General features: G+C 42.1%; 1 protein-coding gene across 2 annotated transcripts in view; it reads right to left on the reverse strand.

The window, feature by feature from the left end:
- Positions 1-682: 682 nt before the first annotated feature.
- Positions 683-24,174, reverse strand: part of LOC123997612 (mannosyl-oligosaccharide 1,2-alpha-mannosidase IC-like) — a 118,170-nt gene continuing 94,678 nt past the window's right edge. Inside the window, exons 5-11 of one of the 2 annotated variants that reach the window (XM_046302018.1) lie at positions 18,509-18,632; positions 17,579-17,672; positions 15,855-15,970; positions 12,376-12,595; positions 9,338-9,510; positions 3,919-4,034; positions 683-2,463 (exon numbers count right to left, since the gene is read on the reverse strand). In XM_046302018.1, the coding sequence (XP_046157974.1) occupies positions 2,319-2,463; positions 3,919-4,034; positions 9,338-9,510; positions 12,376-12,595; positions 15,855-15,970; positions 17,579-17,672; positions 18,509-18,632 (988 nt within the window). In that variant the 3' untranslated portion in view covers positions 683-2,318. Of the gene's footprint in view, positions 2,464-3,918; positions 4,035-9,337; positions 9,511-12,375; positions 12,596-15,854; positions 15,971-17,578; positions 17,673-18,508; positions 18,636-24,174 lie in introns of both variants that reach the window. The other variant, XM_046302017.1, reaches the window with a different exon arrangement.

Here is a 24,174-nt window from a genome sequence, read left to right on the forward strand (position 1 = left end):
GACACAGATGGCATAAAGTATGTCTAGATGTTATGCAAAGAACTACCTTCACATGAGTTGTACTCAATGTACAGACTGTTTGAAGGCTTAGCTGGCGTGCCCTTCTATGTTCGGCTCACTCTTTCACACTATACCTTCTGGCTTCACTTAACCAAACACCCACTGGCTTCACTCAACCAAACACGCACTCCCCAGTGTTTAGTGTACCTGGGCCCAGATTCACAAACCACTTCTTACACAAAAACATGAAAAGCTTCTAATGGAGTTTTGTGAATCTGGGCCCTGAACTACAATGTGAACAAGAGCCAAGAGCCATGTAAATATTTTGAACCTTGATGTCATGGAGAGTGATCTTGTCTGATATTGACAGTCTTGGTTGCTAAGGTATAGGAAACATTGTATTGGTAGACCTGGAGCACAAAGCTACAGAAAGCAGAGCTTAGGAGCTTTGCAGATTTTCAGCATTGGTGGTAAAGATACGTGATGAGGTTTCATATGTGAAGTATGGCGAAGCTCTTAGGTCTTCCACATCAATAGGTTAAGTTGACAGTTGTGTATTCTGGAAATACACTTAGTCAATGTGTTGGAAGGTGAGGTCAAACAGATTTTACAGTCCATAGAGTAATAACCATAAGCAGTAATATTAGGGACAGACAACAACAAAAAGTCCAGACAAAGCGAATGAAGTTGCTTTAAATGTACAAAGTTGCACAGGTCTTTTATCAGTATTTGAAAATATTCAACAATGAAAGATAAGTAATAACAATAATTAATATCAACCAGAACTATAATTAAAGTCAAACATTTTTCCTCTTTTACAGAAACACCTGAGGGAAGCAAATTAAAAAGAAATGAAAATAATTATGGAATTAAGTGAAATAAATCACAAAATAAACTGAAGGTAAGCTAATACAGAGGTCCATTACATTCATCCAGGTATGTACAGCACATTCTCTCCACAACTGTATTGGACAGCAGTGATGATAGGAATAAGGATGAAATAGGAAGCGCCATTCACATTCCCCTCAACGGTGTACATTTGAGCAAACCCTTAACCTCAAGCCTAACTTTCCCCGCTGTGGATTTGAGAGAGCTGAAGCTCTCGATGAGGGCTGTTCACTTTGGCAAGCATATTTGAGCCCAGTCATACTAGGCAACTAGGACTAGCTGTGGTGATATTGCCTCTTGGGTGGTTGTGACTGCTTGTGTTACAGTAACAGGATTGAGACTTGTGTCTTAGTCACAGGACTGACACTAGTTCTATAGTGTTGCAGTAATATGACTGACACTTGTGTTACAATGTTGGTCACAGGACTGACACTCGTTGTAGAGTATTACAGTCACAGGACTGACATCCGTTCTACAGTGCTACAGTAACTTGTGTTACAGTGTTACAATAACTGGACTCACACAATGTGAAGTTACGCTCTGAAAGGCGGTGAGGAGGATTCAACACAGACTTGGCCTTATGAAAATATGTCACCAGTATTGTACTCCAAAAAAATGATGAAGAAAAATGTGAGACACTCCCTCTCTCCAACAACCTCTTCCGTTTTCAATTGTTCCCATGCCTGTTATTATTCATTTAACCTGTTTCTGCAAAGAAACTCTGAATAAACAATCATCTAAGGTGGATTTGGAGTTATAACATTTCACAATTGTCTATACATTTTAATATTCAACACTATTCAACACTCCATATTAGTCCGTCATCTTACTATTGGTCAAATCTCACCACAAAATAATATGTCTAGGGAATTACGAGAGGGTGAACAAAAGAACAAACAACTTTGGTCAAAGAGACAGAGAAAAAAGCCAGAAAAAAAAGCAATGACAAGATCAAGTGAAATCATTGATTCTGTTTTTCACCGCAATCGATTAAAGAAAAAGCTCAGTGGTTTTCTCTCTCTCTCTCTCTCACAACATGGCCCATAACACAGCACTCCTCCCATTACATTTGGGTCTGCAAGATACTCTTGGTTTCCTCACAGAGGAAAGAAGGAAAGAAAAAAAGGTGCTCTTTTCATGAAAATCATGTTCGTCTTGATTGTCCACAGAAAGTAATGCCGGCAGGAAGTAGTCCCGGCCCGGCTCAAGGATATACAATCACAGCGTATACGACAAGATCCTTTACTGGAAAGGAATTAAAAGTCTGTGACAGGGCCCAAGGGACGCTGGCCCTGCATTTTGTTGTGGTGGTGTTAGCGGTGTGTAATGTTGTCATGTGTGTGTGTGCGTTTGTATGCATGTGATGTAAGAATACGTGTTACTCTGTGTCTGTATGCAGGTGAGTTGTGCAGTGGTTGTACAGCAGGCTGCTACTCTGAGGTTTTCTTGACGTGTGTCCCTCCCTCCCCCTGTAGGCAGCTCTTGCGGACGACGGGCAGGGGGTGAGCCTCCGTGTTGAACACCCAGTCCTCCAGAGGAAGCAGGTCATCGTCAGAGAAGAGCAGGTATAGATACCTGAGAGGGACAAACAGAGTCAGTGTCTGGGGAAACGAACGGCTAGAATAAAGGATTCCCTGGCTAGTTTTCTCCTAGACTACGGGTATCTAAACAAATACATAATGGCTATAATGCTCTTGTATGAGCCAATAAAACATGTTTGAATCATGGTTGGGCAATGATAGATGAACTACTGATGTAATGACATGACATTCTTTGCTTTCGTAAAACAAGCCTCTTTAGTCATGTGTCACGGCTACTGAATGAATTATTGACGAATACAATGAATGATGAACAACCGCAAGGTGACGCGTGTCCTTTATATAAAGAAGCGTGTGCTTCATTCCCCCCCCCCCAACGTTTTTAAGGGTTCTTTATCTAAGGGGGCCCAGACGGCACTCACAAGTTCCTCATGGCTCTATTAGGTCTGATACATCATCACAATGTGGATTGTCCACATCACCTAACCAGCCCAGCGCAAACTCGGAGTCTGAGAGGGGGGCAAGATGGAGTCTTTCAGCTGAATCAGAATGGGAATTCCTCAACTTTTCCTTTTCGTGATAAAAAAAAAACACCATTGAAAGGGTTTGTCTGTAAATGTTGAAATGAAGATACTGTGCTTGAGTGCACTCAACATATTGTGTGAATATCTTAAGACTAATGTGAGTGTTCTCACGATGGACAGGAACGTCGATAGGGCGGAAAGTGTATACCAAAGCTAATGAGAAAAAAATGAATCATGCATTAAGACCCTATAGAGTCTAAGCCAGAGGGATGGGGGGTTCTACTAAGCTAACGTATGGAATTGTTTTAAGATGGTCATACCAAGTATCATTTATCTATTTGATTTTAAGTTTTAGGATCCTTTAAGGTATCAATTATTTTACTTTTAAGGTAACAATTAATTTATGAAACATTGAATTTGTCCTTGCTATTAGCCCATAGACATGCATTGAATAACAGCTTCATACATGGTCAAACAAACAGATAGTCCCCCCCCCATATATCTGTCCTATATCTGAGAGATATACGAAAGATTAGGAATGATTTTCTTTGTTATTTTCTCGTGAGGCTTGTGGGCGTCCCAGAGCGAAACAACCGACATGTACATGTTTGTGAGAGTCTCATCATTCCATAGAGGGGTCAAACTACGACAGATTCTTTGGGATGTCTCGTGGTCCGACAAACCCCTCTCTAGCTTTGCCACCTTTCACCGCAGTTGCGGAAGGGCGACATCGGTGGGTTGAGACGCAGCCCATGCAAAATGAAATCTCTAGCATAAAATGGGGAATTTTTTGTATTATGCTAATTCGGTTTTAAACTGTATATGCTATTTACTTCATACTACTTCTCAGAAACTGCATATGCCCTTTACACTTAGCGGAATAAGCTCTGTACCCGTCTAAAAAGCAAAGTGTTTGATGGTATATTCTCAGTAGGGTGGGGGGCGTTGACTGGTCGTGTTACACTTACTTGAGTGTCTCGGAGAGGAAAAAGCTTTGTTGCATGTTATCGTGGCTGACTGTCTGGGCGTACACGTCTCGGATCCCAGAGAAACCAGCTTCGACTCTGCAGTGCTGCTCCAGAGCCTGGGGAGGAGAATAGAAAGAAGAGTGCAGGAGGGATGTTCATGTCAAAATGGACATGTATTATAACAGTAGTCAGCCAATGGGCACAGACAGCATCTTCCTACCTATCGACGTAATGACTGCAATTCATATCAAATCAAGCCTCAGTAGTAGGACTGCAGCTCTCAAGTGCTGGAGTTGGGCAACCTCGAATAAAGGAGCGTTTGTCAAGGGGGTGGTCATGTGCTAATCACCCTGGCTAGTTCTGCCCTCACGTCAGCCTTGTCAGACGTAGCGTCGCCGGGCCCTAATAAGGGAACATGGGTTGTTTATGGAGAACCAGAGAGTGATGCGTCAACCTAGTACCATGTCCTCAAACACTCTCTTTTACCTCACAGCACATTCACCTCATACGACACCAAAGCCTACTTGTATTAAGGTCTTGTCTGGGGCACCTTATACAAGAGGTTGGGGTCGAGGTGGTAAATGGGGGCAGAGCTAATAATGTGGCTGTAGAAAGGACACCTTTGCCATGGCAACGGGTGTTGGGATGATAGATGTAGCATTCATCCTGTGTGATCAGACTGACAGGGTTGACACATGCATTAATCATGGGGCACAAGGGTCGGCAAAAACCCACACTTTGCTTCTTCTCATGCAGATCCAACAGCAAGAACGGGGGTCTGTGTTAATTATGGTGCATTAGTCTGCCTTTATCAAGGGGTAATAATATGCTAACCAGCCTGGCTAGTTCTGCCCTCACACTGCCTTGTCAGATGTAGCATCGCAGTGCCTTGACCGTGTTCAATTATATGTACTGTACATTAGTTCCTCGAGAGAATATGTATGGATAGAGACCAGTACAGATGTTAGATCTTAATTTGACCCCTTTTGTCCCAGGAGGATAATCAGTTAAAAAAGAAAATTGATTGTTTTATTATATGTTGAAGGCAAGCAACAGGTATAATAAATTAATGGTTTTCTCAGTGCCTATGTGGTCCTACAGCCACTAACCCCGGCACACATACAGTGGGGCAAAAAAAGTATTCATTAAAAATCCTACAATGTGATTTGAATAGTTGAAGTGTCCCTATGATGAAAATTACAGGCCTGTCTCATCTTTTTAAGTGGGAGAACTTGCACAATTGGTGGCTGACTAAATACTTTTTTTGCCCCACTGTATGCCAGAGTCGGCATGGCTTTGAATCCGGCCCACTACCCTTTGACTCATGGATGAATGTATTTTTTTGAAGCATTAATTCTGCACATTTACAGGATGAATTGCACAGGGTTACAGCACAGGTGTCAAACTCATTCCACGGAGGGCCGAGTGTCTATGGGTTTTCACTCCTCACTTGTACTTGATTGATGAATTAAGGTCACTAATTAGTAAGGAACTCCCCACACCTGGTTGTCTAGGGCTTAATTGAAAGTAAAAAACTCAAACCTGCAGACACTAGGCCCTCCATGGAATGAGTTGGACACCCCTGGGTTACAGGGTTAAAACCGAAACAACTCGAAGGTTAACAGTTTGGGGTAGGCAACCCTATTCCTGGAGAGCCGCGGTGTATGCTGTTTTTTTTATTTAACCGACCTGGAAGACCAGGTATGTTGAATTTAGTCAATCACTGAACTGATCAATTAGCTCAGTTGGTCAGTTCAGTGATTGACTAAATTCAACAGTTGGTACTGTAATCAGAACAACTTAGTCCTTTTTGAACAGAAGGGCGATTTATCTATTTGACAAACATTCTGTGCAATCAAAATAAACGATTGAATCATTTACCATCAAAATTCTACTATGGCAATTACCCAACACTGTATGAATGGAAACCGTTGGTGTAACCTATTGTTATTATTTTATTTGTTTCCTATTTATGTTCTCCTAAAGTTTCTGATATGGTCATTTCTTATCAAGATCAGGGGTAAAATATCCATGGAATAATATTTGAAATGTGTAAATAAATCAAGTCAATCGGGAAATTGATTTACAGTTGAAGTCAGAAGTTCACATACACTTAGGTTGGAGTCATTAAAACTCGTTATTCAACCACTCCACAAATTCCTTGTTAACAAACTATAGTTTGCTTTTGTCCAAACGACCTACTTTGTGCATGAAACAAGTAATTTCTCCAACAATTGTTTACAGAAAGATTATTTCACTTATAATTCACTGCATCACAATTCCAGTGGGTCAGAAGTTTACATACACTAAGTTGACTGTCTTCACATCATTTGAGTCAATTGGAGGTGTACCTGTGAATGTATTTCAAGGCCTACCTTCAAACTCAGTGCCTCTTTGCTTGACATCTTGGGAAATTTTTTAAAATTAGCCAAAACCACAAAAGGAAAACTTTAGACCTCCACAAGTCTGGTTCATCCTTGGCAGCAATTTCCAAACACCTGAAGGTACCACGTTCATCTGTACAAACAATAATACGCAAATGTAAACACCATGGGACCACGTACCCGTCATACTGCTCAGGAAGGAGACGCGTTCTGTCTCCTAGAGATGAACGTACTTTGGTGCGAAAAGTGCAAATCAATCCCAGAACAACAGCAAAGGACAATGTGAAGATGCTGGAGGAAACAGGTACAAAAGTATCTATATCCACAGTAAAACGAGTCCTATATCGACATAACCTGAAAGGCCGCTCAGCAAGGAAGAAGCTACTGTTCCAAAACCGCCATAAAAAAGCCAGACTATGGTTTGCAACTGCACATGGGGACAAAGATTGTACTTTTTGGAGAAATGTCCTCTGGTCTGATGAAACAAAAATAGAACTGGTTGGCCATAATGACCATTGTTTTGTTTGGAGGAAAATGGGGGGAGGCTTGCAAGCCGAAGAACACCATCCCAACCGTGAAGCACGGGGTGGCAGCATCATGTTGTGGGGGTGCTTTGCTGCAGGAGGGACTGGTGCACTTCACAAAATAGATGGCATCATGAGAAGGAAAATTATGTGGATATATTGAAGCAACATCTCAAGACATCAGTCAGGGAGTTAAAGATTGGTCGCAAATGGGTCTTCCAAATGGACAATGACCCCAAGCATACTTCAAAAGTTGTGGCAAAATGGCTGAAGGACAACAAAGTCAAGGTATTGGAGTAGCCATCACAAAGCCCTGACCTCAATCCTATGGACAATATGTGGGCAGAACTGAAAAAGCAATTCTGAGCAAGGTGGCCTACAAACCTGACTCAGTTACACCAGCTCTGTCAGGAGGAATGGGCCAAAATTCACCCAACTTATTGTGGGAAGCTTGTGGAAGGCTACTGAAAATATTTGACCCAAGTTAAACAATTTGAAGGCAATGCTACCAAATACTAATTGAGTGTATGTAAACTTCAGATCCACTGGGAATGTGATGAAATAAATAAAAGCTGAAATCAATCATTCTTTCTAATTCTATTCTTACAATTTACATTTCACATTCTTAAAACAAAGTGGTGATCCTAACTGACCTAAGACAGGGACTTTTTACTGGGATTAAATGTCAGGAATTGTGCAAAACTGAGTTTAAATGTATATGTCTAAAGGTGTATGTAAAAGTCCGACTTCAACTGTATTTGTGCCAGAAAGACGTGGTAGACCTAGAAGGTAGGCCTATATGTGCGCGCTGAAGGCAGCAGCCCTAGCAGCTAGACCACCTCAGGCCACGACTGAACTACATTTTTACCTTTGGATCCACTTGAAACTTGTATGATGTAACCTAGTGTAGACCAATATTTATCTTGTGTTATTAAGCTATATAAAATGATAAAACGACAGTTGATGTGTATGGCTGCATTTCAGATACATTTTTGTACATTTGAATGTTGCAGTAATAGGACCTAGGCCTAGCATTTAAGCGAGCGAGAGAGAACATTTTTTTGATAGCAAGCCCTGGTCCAAATGACTCGACTGCCCCACACATGGAGAAAGGACAGCTGCTATTTTTCAGGGACTCGTTTTTGAATTTCCTGATGCAGCAGGAACATTCTCTGCCACAAGAGTGATCGCGTTACGATCTGACATCTGAATGTGTTTTAAAATCATATTTCAAGAACACATTCTAGAATCACTGTTTTATTGTTCTTTTAAACATCCTTGTTAAATGCACTTTAATCAGTTGAAGCTAGGGGGAGCTATTTCATTATTGGATAAAAAAAACGTGCCCGTTTTAAGCGCAATATTTTGTCACAAAAAGATGCTCGACTATGCATATAATTGCCAGCTTTGGAAAGAAAACACTCTGACGTTTTCAAAACGACAAAGATATTATCTGTGGGTGCCCCAGAACTGATCTTACAGGCGAAACCAAGATGCAACCTCAAACAGGAAATGAGCAGGATTTTTGAGGCTCTGTTTTCCATTGTCTCCTTATATGGCTTATATGTGAAAGCGCCACGAATTAGCCTGCGCTTTCTATCGTTTCTTCAAGTTGTCTGCAGCATTGTGACGTATTTGTAGGCATATCATTGGAAGATTGGCCATAAGAGACTACATTTACCAGGGGTCTGCCCAGTGTCCTTTGTTGAAATTGTTGCGTAATCTCCAAGCTGCTCGCATTAATCCATGTGATTGAGACAGAGAGGAGACTTCCAGGAATGATATATCATGAAGAAATATGTGAAAAACACCTTGAGGATTGATTCTAAACAACGTTTACCATGTTTCAGTCGATATTATGGAGTTAATGTGAAAGAAAGTTTGGCGTTTGGATGAATGAATTTTCGTTTCTTTTGGTAGCCAAACATGACGCAGAAAACGGACCGATTTCTCCTGCACAACTAATCTTTCAGGAAAACTGAACATTTGCTATCTAACTGAGAGTATCCTCATTGAAAACATCCGAAGTTCTTCAAAGGTAAATTATTTATTGAATGTTTTTGCTGGTTTTTGTGAAAATGTTGCCTGCTAATGCTAACGCTAAATGCTAATGCTAACGCTAAATGCTAACGCTAAATGCTAAATGCTAGTTTGCTATGGTTGAGAAACATATTTTGAAAATCTGAGATGACAGTGTTGTTAACAAAAGGCTACGCTTGAGAGCAAATAGATTAATTTCATTTCATTTGCGATTTTCATGAATAGTTAACGTTGCGTTATGGTGATGAGCTTGAGGCTGTATTCACGATCCCGGATCCGGGATGGCTCGACGCAAGAAGTTAATGATAAGCACCAGATCTCCACTCAGTTTAAACTCATTGCTCAACAAAACATAACAAATATAACCAGAAGATATTTTGGAGATAAAGTACCAGAGTTACAAGTCATTACTTTAGTGACATTATGGCTGCAGCATGAAGACCGTGCAACGTTAACGTCTGCGTGACTCACCTCCACTGCCTCCCAGCCCCACTCCCGGTACTTGGGGTCATGGGTCAACCTCCACATGTACATGTAGCTCTCGATGACCTCCGGCCGCAGGATGTAGTATCTGTCACTCAGTCTGGTCGCCGTGGCTTCTGCCCCACCGTCGAATCGGAATGCCTCGGGCCCTAATTTCGTAGCTAAAGGGAGATTAGAGAGACACAGAGTGAACAGATTAAATGATGTACTTAAAAAAACATGAGAGATGGGGAATTTTATTTGAGTCAATTTATATTTAAGTGAATTGTTTGTTCAATCAGTCTTCTGAGGTACTGAAAAAAAATGTAAACGAACAATATAGCTGTGAGTGAATTAGCAACGCATTATAAATAATATATCCCTGGCACACAGTCACGAATCCAACATTTACGCTCGAAAAAGTCATGGAAATTGAGCTCCACAATAAAGACCTGTTCCCCAGTTGGTCTTGTAATCCAGATGGTCTACACATTCTCTCTCTGTTAGCCGGCTGTCACTCTGGAAGACCATAGCGACAGCATGTGAACAGGATTCCCATCTACAGTAGCACAATGGTTGCTATTCTGGGTAAATTCAGGGTAAGACCATTGGCATGGCAACATTTCACATTTTGAACCGCAATCAGGATGTGTGTGTATTACCACGTATGTTACATGACACACGTTTTAAATATTGTGTTTTTTCCCCAAACCCGAGTGGGATATTTGCCAGGTCCAAAAAAAAAACGTGTCACATTCGCATTTTCACATGTGAAATCACACGCACATGTTAAGCTTAAATTTCACGTGAAATTATATTTCACATGTTAACACCATCTTTTCACATGAGGAGAATAACACGCTTTCACCTTGCATGTGAATTGCAGTTTGAGAATATCGGATATGCAGTTATATTTCACATGTGGAATTGCAAGTTCACACGTGGGGTTGAAATAATATTATTCCCCTCACATGCGAAAAGATGGTGTCACATGTTGCAGTAGCAAAACTTCCACTGGTGGAATTCGGGTGACCATTTTGCGGGACAGAATAAAAAGAATGTTCTGACAGGACGATGGATCACGTTCAAATGGGGACATAGTTCTGCCGTATGAAGGTCACTTGCCTGTTAAAGGGGCAATCCTGAGTTTCTACATCCATTTTTTTCGACTTTCTCACTGTAGTCACAACATCCCATCTTGGCAGGAGAGGAATGAGAGCAGCAATGGCAGTGGTGGCATTTCCCTGCTTGACATCATCTCCTTTCTATTCCAGCACACACGACCGACTCCAACTTTCTTTCTTCTTTTTGAGAACAGAGAGCCCATCTGTCTTTTGAACTATTGACTGTTTTATGTTTCTATACATCAACTCCGATCCAACCTTCATCTCCTCCCCAACAGCGAGGCACATTAGCCAATGATGGAAAACTTTCAGACATTTTCTCTCATGTCTGAATCGATAGCCCCAATGCTGCCTGGCCTGCCTTGTCTTGGCTAGAAGACGGGGCCTGTTGTGTTGATGGCACAGATCCAGACTCAGAGAGGAGCGGCAGAAGGAGAAACCCTTTTAACCTCCTTTCTCACTCCAAAGGCATCCAATCCAACAGAAGCTAAGAGGCTCTGAAGTGAAATATTGAGTAGCCCTCTAATGAGAAGGGAAAAAAAGAAGAATGAAAAATGAAAAAAAAAGAAGAGCAGAGGATGGCAATAAAAAGGAGGCGGCGCCTTTTGGGAGATCAAACGTCTTCTAAGTATATCGAGAAACCTGTTATGCGATGAGTCACATTAGCTGTATTTTCAGGATGAATCCAGTCTGCTCACCCTGTGGTGGAGACACTCAAAATTGATTCCGTAGAATATATTTCCGTGAAGTGTCAGGGCCACAAACAATGGCAAGGAAGTTGATTAAAAGCAATACGGAAAAATGTAAAATGGCAAGGAAGTTGATTAAAAGCAATACGTAAAAATGTAAAATGGCAAGGAAGTTGATTAAAAGCAATACGGAAAAATGTCAAATGGCAAGGAAGTTGATTAAAAGCAATACGGAAAAATGTCAAATGGCAATTGGAGTTCAATTTATGAAACTCTTTTGAGTTGGATATTTACTCCATTTGGTGTCGTTCATATGAACACCATGATCAGAATGGTTTTAACACAAAATGGTTTTGGGACCATATAAACCAAAAAATACTGTAAAATTAACTCTTGTGATTTTACTGTGTGTGTGGAATCTCATCAAGACTTGAGGATCTTGGTCTTGTTTGATTTTCGACCTCTCCAGGTTGAGTTGGACTACAAATCATTTGCCTGTGGTGTCAGACTCTCATTCTCTGTTTATTCTACAAATGACGGACATCTTGGTATTTCTCTCCATTCTGAATCACCACTGACTGCTTTCAAAGGAGTACTGCTTTTAAAAGGTCTGGTAGGACAGCATGAGTGCACATTGAAATGCCGAAAGATGACAAAGAATAATTTTGAATAACTTTTATTCCTCACACCAGAGACATGAGGTTCTGCAGCTCCCTATTAAGCCTAGGAGTGATTCTCTGGTTTATTCAGGGGGAAATGAAATGTAAATTGGCTGCAGATTGTTTTATGTCCAATATGACTCCACCTCTCCCTGACAAAGGCCATGCAGCCGAAACACTTGAGTTTTTAATCTTTGTCTCCATTGAACATGGCATACAAATAAAGGCATTTTAATTAATTATATGAAGAGTGACTTGATCCTCCATTCTTTTTGATGACCAATTTACCTCTTTTAACAAAGAGAACCTTCTATGTATAAAAAAAACATACTATGACTCAATCTGTCTATTTTTTCTCTTTTTGGGGTCACCACATTCCTTCACTTAACAATATAGTCTAACAGCAATGGAATTTGAATGACTTGATAATGTCCTGCATGATAAACAGGAAAAGCTACAATTGCTCTGAATACCCAGAGCAGCATCCAGACATTGGATATCCTTAAATACTCAACTCATACCTGTCCTTGGTCACACAGATGTCCTATACTCAATGCCTTCCCAGTCCTCCTCACCAGATCTACTGTAGCTCTCATGGCAGGTGTGCGTAATCTCTGCAGCCAGGTCCAGGTAGTGCTGTCTCTTCTCTGGAGCGCCGTCGTCCGCTCCGATCACCACCATGCCCCCGGAGAAGCAGGCCAGGTGGCCCATCTTGTGGTCCAGGATGCCCCCCCTCCACTCCGCCATGTAGGTCAGCCCGCCAGGGGACTTCTGCACCAGGTTAGCCTCGATAGCCTGAGGGGGGTTGACATTTATAAATGGGTGACACACAGATAAATCTATATTAACTGTCTGCACACTAAAGCACACACACACACACACACACACACACAGAAACACCTCCATTCACATACAGTAGAACACAGCTTTTCTACCTTAGAAATTGAATCCAGGCTTGTTTTTCTAGTATTCTATATGTACGATTTCAACTCTGTGGGTTCTGAATGCTTCTGTTACTCTGAAACTGAGATGGGTGTTAGGTTCTTGTTTTCAGAGTAAATATCTCACGGACACTAGAGAAGCTTAACCAAGTTTAATTCTTCCCAAAGGGTCGACACAGCTGTAACTCAGACAAACAACATTTCACACAAGCACTGATATTTAACCCTTCCTCCTAGGCTGAGTCCCCTCCTCCACATCTGAACAGCCAATGCATCTCTGTTGCTATACAGAACCTTAGTGATATCTGTTCTTCCTCACTTCATCTGACCTGACCTCTAACCCAATGTGCTCACTCCTCCCCAACTCAAGGCTGTCATGGTGATTGATACCAGACTGTGTCTCTTCTCCTCCCAGAAGATCCCTGATGGCTAACCATAACATATCCTGACATAATGTAAACGTTATACATTACCCTCTCTCTCTCTCTCTCTCTCAGTGACATTGTTAGGTTCCAAGATCTCCACCCGTCTCCCTTTCCACTTTCCCAAAGCCATCTGACTCATACACATAACCACTCATTTCTGATGTGGCAACCATTCTCAATCATCCCTCAGATACTATAGTATTACCTCTGATCTATCATGTCTCTAGTATAGCAATGTTCAAAGTTTACCCAGAATCCAACATGGGGAAACACTGAGAAAATAAAATGAAAAAATGACTTCAATTGTTTTTCAATTTAATGTCTGATCTAAGAAGAAATACTGGAGAAGCAATAGGAAGGTCTGGAATACATTTCTATCTACAGCACAGGTGTCATGGCAGTGCTGGGAATGGCAGCTGCTTCAATTTGTGTGTGACCAATTTTTTATATGGCTTCTATCCACAATGCTCTGTGGATGCATGTTTTGTAGACATACTATCTATTCACATGACCATTGTGAACAACATGTCCATATTGGTATGTGTGTCTGCATTTATGTGTGGAATTAGTTATACACCCCATAACACATGGACAGGTCTGTGGCAAATTGACATCAAGCCTCCTTGACATTCTATTCTGACTCCAGGAGAGAGAGAGAGAGAGAGAGAGAGAGAGAGAGAGAGAGAGAGAGAGAGAGAGAGAGAGAGAGAGAGAGAGAGAGAGAGAGAGAGAGAGAGAGAGAGAGAGAGAGAGAGAGAGAGAGAGATAGAGGGATGGACAGAGAGAGAGAGGGAGAGTGTGTGTGAAACAGAGGTGGAGAGCGAGAAAGCAGAGAGAGAGAATAGAGAAAGAGGGAGACTTTAAGAGGAAATCTATTGAAGTTTCTCTCTCTCTCCCTGGTGCAATCTCTCCTGCCAGTTTGCCTTTCTTTGGAAAGTTAGGAAACAGAGTAAGGCATCTCAGGAGATCAATACCCAATGACTCATTTTTCTCTCTCTCTCTCTTGCTCATTACGTGTTTGGATATAAGAATGCAATGCATAGCATACACTTTTATGAAATGGCCAATCCACTGCCTAGATAGGTGAAACAAGTTAATCTAGCACATAAGACATCGATCCCTTCCATTGTCATTCTTATGGGTGGCCCTTGCGGGAATCAAACCGACGATCCTAAAACCTAGCAAGCATTTCTATGAAATCTTACCCCCAGATATGACACTGCTCATTAAAACATAAACTTCCCAGTACTCTAGTACACACTGTGTGTATAAAACATTAGGAACACCTCCCTAATATTGAGCTGCACTCCCTTTTGCCCTGAGAACAGCCTCAATTCATCGAGGCATGGACTCTACAAAGTGTCAAAAACGTTCCACAGGGATGCTGGCCCACGTCGACTCCAATGCTTCCCACAGATGTGTCAAGTTGGCTGGATGTACTTCGGGTGATACCATTCTTGATACACACGGGAAACTGTTGAGCATGAACAACCCAGCAGCATTGCAGTTCTTGACAAACTCAAACCGGTGCACCTGCCACCTACTACCATACCCCATTCAGAGACCCTTAAATCTTCTGTCTTGCTCATTCACCCTCTGAATGACACACACACACAATCCATGTCTCAGTCGTCTCGAGGCTTAAACATCCTTCTTTAACCCATCTCCTCCCCTTCAGCTACACTGATTGAAGCGGATTTAACAAGTGACATCAATAAAGTATCATAGCTTTCACCTGGGTTGACCTGGTCAGTCTATGTCATGGAAATAGGTGTTCATAATGATATGAATGCTACTGTAATCCATGTTTTCCCATGACTGCATTCCTTACGGGCAGATATGGTGAGAAGTTTCTAATTAGGCGTTGTCTGCCGTTACCATGTTGTTGGGATTAATTGAAATGTGTGGCATTTCACACCGTGTCTTAATTAGCATCTAAGGGGACGTTCACTTTGTATCTATTAATTAGTATCTACCTTAATTTGAAAGCTAATCCATTATTTGAATACTAATGCAAATGAATACTGTACTAGCTACGCTTGAGAGCACTATACAAACACAAACAGTGTGGCTATGGTGTGATACCAGAAAACTATAACTATGTTAAATACCAGGCCACAGGAGAGAGATTGTCTATAATTCATGTATTTGCCTCTGGCTTGACCCTCCAATGAGCAAATAGTCTCATCAGCCTAAAAGACGAGCATCAATGGTATTTAAGGAGAAGATATTGTGCTAATTGATGGCTGAGGGATTAGGTGTATGTGTGTGGAGGAGGTTGTGTGTGTCGTGCCATGTTTGTGCGGGTGTATGTGTGGTGTGTGAGTGAGCGTGTGCGTGCGTGTCGGGGTGCCACATGTGCATGCTTGCGTGTATGAGAGTGTTTGCTCACGTACGCGTTTGACCGTATGTTTGTGACTCTGTGCGCACACTTACACACACACACACACGTGTGTGTCGCATGTGTGTCTGTGCCACCCAGGTTGTCGATACTCATTATGATATGCTGTAAAAATCCGCTGAATTCTAAAACTACAGCGATAGCAGACCCCAGTCCTCCTTTCCTTCGTTCCTTCCATCCACATATCCTTCCGTGTTGCATATATCCGTCCCCTACAGTGCTTGCTGAGATAGAGCGGCCCCCTGACGGCAGCTCCCTCTCTGCCTGCTCTATGGGATGCCTCCTACCTCCAGAGCACTGTAGTACATCTTCTTAGCCTCCTCGTCCGTCTTGTCTGACATCAGATATGATTTGATCAGGTACTCGTAGAAGCTATCCCCCAGGCCGCCAATGGAAACGTGATCTGGGAGAGGAAAGAGAGAGAGAAATCGGACGTTATTTCCCACACAGGGGAGGGTCTTTTTCACAAACATTATTCTGTAGTCTCCACAGGCAGGCGACCTTGGGTTTACTAAACCCAATAACCAACGAGTCAAATAGAATCAGAGTGTACGTGGGAATCTCTTGTGGGTTATGACAGACTGACTGACTTGTGGATTCATACTCTGAGTAACCTTAGCACAGAAAATAACATTGTCATTATGGCTGGCTTTATCACGTACCCACACAGTTGTGGTTTTAATTGAAATAAAATTTGAATTGGTTGGTACAACTTCAGATATGAATACACTTGTGATTGTTGTTTATTTTTCCTCCCACTCAATTTCATGCTAATTTAACAACTCTGGATAAGATACTGGGTTGGAGACGTTTTTTCGTGCGCTCACACATCTACACACACATCCATGCACTCACGCACGCACGCACGCACGCCCGCCCAACCCACCCACCCACCCACCCACCCCACCACCACACATATCCTTACACGGTGTGAACGGTTATCACACAGCGTTCTGTTAGCCCTTGACAACAGAACAGCAGAGACTGGGGGAGATGTGTGTGTGTCACCCACCCACTACCCACCAACCCACCCACCACCACCACCACCACACACACCCCTTACACGCTGTGAACGGTTATCACACAGCGTTCTGTTAGCCCTTGACAGCAGAACAGCAGAGACTGGGGGAGATGTGTGTGTGTGAGTCCATGGTTTCTGCTCTGTGCCCAATGTGCCCATGCTGACAAAAACCCGGGCCGGGCTGAACACCCACAGTCCCTCTCCTTCCTCTCCTCCTTATCTACCTGCTTCATTAACCATTCACCCGCAACAACAATTAGCCCCATAATCAGCCAGATTAGGACATTCAGGCCAACATCTTCAGATGCCGTCTCAGGCATCTCCCATTCCTCTGCCTTTCAGTTGAATCTGAAAAGATTCAATTCCCCGAGGTAATTGGATTCATTATCATTTTAATAACCCAGAGCGAGGCGATTTACATCCCTGCTTGAGACTGACATTGATAGTGAAAGAAAGAAAAAGGAAGAAAAGGGGATGGATGGATGACAAGGATGCTCCAAAGGATTTAAATAGGAGCGCTCCTGCAAGGTTGGAGGACTGTTTAGAAAGTCAGAAGATCAGGTTCACGGACGACTAGAGTGTAATAACGTGGAATTATAGTGTTCCTGTACAGTATTTTTTTTTTTTAAGTCTCAGAATTGCCTTTGACTGGGTTTAACCAGAGACGTTCTTTAGTGCTGCACTACAATTACAAAGGCGGTGCTTGTCAAAACGCTTTCCTGTGGACACAGTAAGTGAAGTGTGGTGATGTAAATTAAGCTAGCCCGCTAGCCAGATAGCACTTTTTTAGACCAGGCTAGTAGAACATGTGGTGTGAAATGTTGTCTCCCCAAATATCGCATGGCACAGATTTTGTACCTTTGGCTAGTAGAATGCCACTCAGGCTGTCTAGTAGAAATCCCAGTCTATTTGTGTGGCTGGCCAGTGGCCTTATGTTCCATGATAATAATATAATCATTTGTATCTCCTTCAGTGGAGGCCAGTACTTACGTTGGACCCAGTTGCCACTGACGGGACTCAAGAAGTTAGGATAGAGACCGTGAGGCTTCTCGATTTTGTTCAACAGCTTTCGGATATTCATAACCTGCAACACCATACAGTAAAAAAGGCATTAGCTCTGAACGAAAAAATAACTGTAGAGAGGATTTCAACTTTGGCATCACATATGCTTCGAAACTGATTTAAATGTCCTTGTAACCTGAAGTTGACACTTACAGCCAAATTAGAAAGGAAAAGCTATCGTCCAATGAAAGTTTACATTATGTTCAGTATTCCCATTAAAAACATTCACAAATACCCATTACATGAATCGAAAGTGAAGTTCTTAAGAATTGTCATGCCCTGACCATAGAGAGCCCTTCTGTATAGTGGTTTAGGTCAGGGTGTGACTAGGGGGGAATTCTAGAATGTGTATTTCTATGTTGGTGGTTTTGTATGGTTCCCAATTAAGAGGCAGCTGGTAATCGGTGCCTCTAGTTGGGGATCATATTTAGGAAGCCCCAACTCCCACATGCTTTGTGGGATATTGTCTGTTAGGGAACTATGATGTCACGTTCTTTGTCAATTTTGGTTTCTAGTTTCACTTTGTATTAAAAAGATGTGGAACTCAATGCACGCTTGGTCCGCTCATTTTGAAGTTTGTGACAAGGATAGTATGGGCTGCAGCAAGAAAAACACACATGGATAATGGCATAGAGCCATGCACTGAGAAGCATACGATGCTCGCGGTTTAACATGTTTTACCGAGTAAAATCTGAGATTCTGTCGCAGACAAGTCACACACGGGGTTGGAGAATTGCAAAAACGTCCCCAAAGTTCCCCGGTTTTTGAGAAATTCCTGTTGAACGATCCTAACTGGGAAAGCTTCCGGATTTGTGCGACCCAATTCACTCACAGTATTGTGGGTACTGTAGTACATACCTTCTCTGTGTAGATGCCATTGTTGGAGAGCTCTGACAGGTGGACAAACTCCAGGTGCAGGGTTCCAAACTCCGCCAGGATACTGCTCCCGGCTGACGCCCAGCCCCAGCTCCAACTGGTGCCACTGCAACAGAAACCATACCGCGACAAGTGAGGACCACAGTCAACACACACTGTTATACACACTAGGAACAGAAACCATACCATGACAAGTGAGGACCACAGTCAACACACACTGTTATAGACACTAGGAACAGAAACCATACCATGACAAGTGAGGACCACAGTCAACACACACTGTTATACACACTAGGAACAGAAACCATACAGTGACAAGTGAGGACCACAGTCAACACACACTGTTATACACACTAGGAACAGAAACCATACAGTGACAAGTGAGGACCACAGTCAACACACACTGTTATACACACTAGGAACAGAAACCATACAGTGACAAGTGAGGACCACAGTCAACACACACTGTTATACACACTAGGAACAGAAACCATACAGTGACAAGTGAGGACCACAGTCAACACACACTGTTATACACACTAGGAACAGAAACCATGCTGCGACAAGTGAGGACCACAGTCAACACACACTGTTATACACACTAGGAACAGAAACCATGCCGCGACAAGTGAGGACCACAGTCAACACACACTGTTATACACACTAGGAACAGAAACCATACACACCGAACAGAAACAAGTGAGGACCACAGTCAACACACACTGTTATACACACTAGGAACAGAAACCATGCCGTGACAAGTGAGGACCACAGTCAACACACACTGTTATACACACTAGGAACAGAAACCATACAGTGACAAGTGAGGACCACAGTCAACACACACTGTTATACACACTAGGAACAGAAACCATACAGTGACAAGTGAGGACCACAGTCAACACACACTGTTATACACACTAGGAACAGAAACCATACAGTGACAAGTGAGGACCACAGTCAACACACACTGTTATACACACTAGGAACAGAAACCATGCTGCGACAAGTGAGGACCACAGTCAACACACACTGTTATACACACTAGGAACAGAAACCATACAGTGACAAGTGAGGACCACAGTCAACACACACTGTTATACACACTAGGAACAGAAACCATACAGTGACAAGTGAGGACCACAGTCAACACACACTGTTATACACACTAGGAACAGAAACCATACAGTGACAAGTGAGGACCACAGTCAACACACACTGTTATACACACTAGGAACAGAAACCATACAGTGACAAGTGAGGACCACAGTCAACACACACTGTTATACACACTAGGAACAGAAACCATGCCGTGACAAGTGAGGACCACAGTCAACACACACTGTTATACACACTAGGAACAGAAACCATACAGTGACAAGTGAGGACCACAGTCAACACACACTGTTATACACACTGAGGACCACAGTCAACACACACTGTTATACACACTAGGAACAGAAACCATACAGTGACAAGTGAGGACCACAGTCAACACACACTGTTATACACACTAGGAACAGAAACCATACAGTGACAAGTGAGGACCACAGTCAACACACACTGTTATACACACTAGGAACAGAAACCATACAGTGACAAGTGAGGACCACAGTCAACACACACTGTTATACACACTAGGAACAGAAACCATACAGTGACAAGTGAGGACCACAGTCAACACACACTGTTATACACACTAGGAACAGAAACCATACAGTGACAAGTGAGGACCACAGTCAACACACACTGTTATACACACTAGGAACAGAAACCATACAGTGACAAGTGAGGACCACAGTCAACACACACTGTTATACACACTAGGAACAGAAACCATACAGTGACAAGTGAGGACCACAGTCAACACACACTGTTATACACATTAGGAACAGAAACCATACAGTGACAAGTGAGGACCACAGTCAACACACACTGTTATACACACTAGGAACAGAAACATACAGTGACACAACACACACTGAGGACCACAGTCAACACACACTGTTATACACACTAGGAACAGAAACCATACAGTGACAAGTGAGGACCACAGTCAACACACACTGTTATACACACTAGGAACAGAAACCATACAGTGACAAGTGAGGACCACAGTCAACACACACTGTTATACACACTAGGAACAGAAACCATACAGTGACAAGTGAGGACCACAGTCAACACACACTGTTATACACACTAGGAACAGAAACCATACAGTGACAAGTGAGGACCACAGTCAACACACACTGTTATACACACTAGGAACAGAAACCATACAGTGACAAGTGAGGACCACAGTCAACACACACTGTTATACACACTAGGAACAGAAACCATGCCGTGACAAGTGAGGACCACAGTCAACATGCACCGTTACACACTGGTTCACACTCAAGACAATAAATCCATGCTAGCATTTTTTTCAATCATGATGTTCTGCAAACTTTTCATTAGATTGTAATAATGGGCAAATAAACAGTATTGCAACTTGATGTGATGCTACAATTACACTTTGTCCTTACAAAAATGTAGGCAGATTATACAGATACACAATCAACACCAGTGTCAGTAATGAAACACATTCCATTTTCACCTCAGTGTGGTGTCACTTTCAGCAGTTCCCTGGTTTGTCTTTGAGGCAATTTAGTGTCTTGGAGCCAAAGCTTTATACGATTCTAGTGCACCAACACCTACAATATCTCCAAAATGCGTTTTCCTTTATATCCCAGAGCAACGGCACATCATTTGTTTCTTTCTTGCTTTTCAGAGGGCACTGAGCCGAGGAGACAGATATTACAATTGTCACTCTCCAGAATGGTGCATTTTGGTGCTGAAGAAAGTACAGAAACTAAGGGCCATCCCAAATGGCACCCTATTTAAAACACTAATATTGACCAAAGCCATTTGGGCCCTGGTCAAAAGGCATCCACTATATAGTGAATAGGGTGTCATTTAGGGCGCCATTTAGGGTGCCATTTAGGGCGCAGTATAAAGATTAAGCAGGACTGGATCCATTTGTCCCTCTTGGGCACCAACCCAGATGCTAGCTGATGCACCGCATCAGTGGTCTGTGGATCAGAGTGGGAGGCTTTACCAATCAATAACCAGTCTACCTCTGCAGAGGCGAGGAAAGCATTAAGGTCATCTTAGAGACTCAAGCAAGAGCACCAACCAAGTCTGGAGTCAACCAGGGTCACCAATAAACCGTGTCTACCTCCAAATTGGCACCCTAGTCCCTATATAGTGCAATCATTTTGACCAGGGCCCATAAGTGAATAGGACACTATATAGAGAATGAGGTGCGGTTTCGGATCCTTCCGTCTTATTTCGCCATGAAAGTAGTGCACTGTGAGGATGACATTCGAAGCCGCCTCAGAATAGCGGTGTGTCCGTGTCTAAATTACGACGACACGATGACTAACCTAATCAGAGGAGGTGAGATGGAATGTCATTACAATACATTATAGTACATGACCTAATCCTACATTAATGGAAAGTGATAAAGGGATGAATGGAACGGAACATATTAGCGGAGGATGGAAATAAAAAAGAGAACCTATAGAGGGAGTGAAGCAACGAGAGAGATGTAGTCCCGATGAATACGCTTCGTATTAGTTTGGGGCGCCATCATTAGCTGCTCAAGCTAAAGTCACATCAGGGCCCGTCGATTAGGAGTGAATAGCTTTAGCGGCTTTTATTGCAAACAGGATGCATGGTTTGGAATATTTATATTCTGTTCAGGCTTCCTTCTTTTCACTCTGTGATTTAGGTTAGTTTTATGGAGTTTTATGGAGTAACAACGTTGTCGATCCATCCTCGGTTAACTACTATCACAGCTATTAAACTCTGTAACTGTTTTAAAGTCACTATTGGCCTCATGGTCAAATCACTGAGTGGTTTCCTTCCTCTCCGGCAACTGAGTTAGGAAGGACACCTGTATCTTTGCAGTGACTGGGTGTATTGACACACCATCCAAAGTGTCATTAATCACTTTGCCATGCTTAAAGGGATAGTCAATGTCTGCCCCCCCCCCTCCCCCCATCTACCAATAGGAGCCCTTTTTTGCGAGGCATTGGAAAACATCCCTGGTCTTTGTGGTTGAATTTGTGTTTGAAATTCCCTGCCTGACTTAAGGACCTCATCGATAATTGTATGTGTGTGGTACAGAGATGAGGTAGTCATTCAAAAATAATGTCAAACACTATTATTGCACACAGAGTGAGTCCATGCAATGTATTATGTGACATGTTAAGCAAATTTGACTCCTTAAGTTATCTAGTCTTCCACTTTGACATTATGGGATATTGTGTGTAGGCCAGGGACAAACCATTTCAATTGAATCCATTTTAAATTCAGGCTGTAACACAACAAAATGTGGAAAAAGTCAAGGGTTGTGAATACTTTATGATGGCACTGTAAATTGGTACATTGCACACTTTAGGAAACTTGCAAAAGTAATTATCAGCTTTTGCATTCAGTTGCAAAACAAATGTTCAATGCTTTCTCTATGCATTATTCATTATGCTCCTTGTATGAATGTGTTCGCATAGCTAATTACAAAGCATTTAGCTTGAGGTTCTTCAATGTGTTGAGGCCTTTTGGGAGCACATGCAGTATTCTATAAGTAGTCCCGATATACTGTATGAAAGACCACATGCAGTATTCTATAAGTAGTCCCGATATACTGTATGAAAGACCACATGCAGTATTCTATAAGTAGTCCCGATATACTGTATGAAAGACTACATGCAGTATTCTATAAGTAGTCCAGATATACTGTATGAAAGACCACATGCAGTATTCTATAAGTAGTCCCGATATACTGTATGAAAGACCACATGCAGTATTCTATAAGTAGTCCCGATATACTGTATGAAAGACCACATGCAGTATTCTATAAGTAGTCCAGATATACTGTATGAAAGACCACATGCAGTATTCTATAAGTAGTCCCGATATACTGTATGAAAGACCACATGCAGTATTCTATAAGTAGTCCCGATATACTGTATGAAAGACCACATGCAGTATTCTATAAGTAGTCCCGATATACTGTATGAAAGAACACATGCAGTATTCTATAAGTAGTCCCGATATACTGTATGAAAGACCACATGCAGTATTCTATAAGTAGTCCAGATATACTGTATGAAAGACCACATGCAGTATTCTATAAGTAGTCCCGATATACTGTATGAAAGACCACATGCAGTATTCTATAAGTAGTCCAGATATACTGTATGAAAGACCACATGCAGTATTCTATAAGTAGTCCAGATATACTGTATGAAAGACCACATGCAGTATTCTATAAGTAGTCCAGATATACTGTATGAAAGACCACATACAGTATTCTATAAGTAGTCCAGATATACTGTATGAAAGACCACATGCAGTATTCTATAAGTAGTCCTGATATACTGTATGAAAGACCACATGCAGTATTCTATAAGTAGTCCAGATATACTGTATGAAAGACCACATGCAGTATTCTATAAGTAGTCCCGATATACTGTATGAAAGACCACATGCAGTATTCTATAAGTAGTCCAGATATACTGTATGAAAGACCACATGCAGTATTCTATAAGTAGTCCAGATATACTGTATGAAAGACCACATGCAGTATTCTATAAGTAGTC

This window comes from Oncorhynchus gorbuscha, linkage group LG15 (genome assembly GCF_021184085.1).
Source record: "Oncorhynchus gorbuscha isolate QuinsamMale2020 ecotype Even-year linkage group LG15, OgorEven_v1.0, whole genome shotgun sequence".
Lineage (NCBI taxonomy): Eukaryota > Metazoa > Chordata > Actinopteri > Salmoniformes > Salmonidae > Oncorhynchus > Oncorhynchus gorbuscha.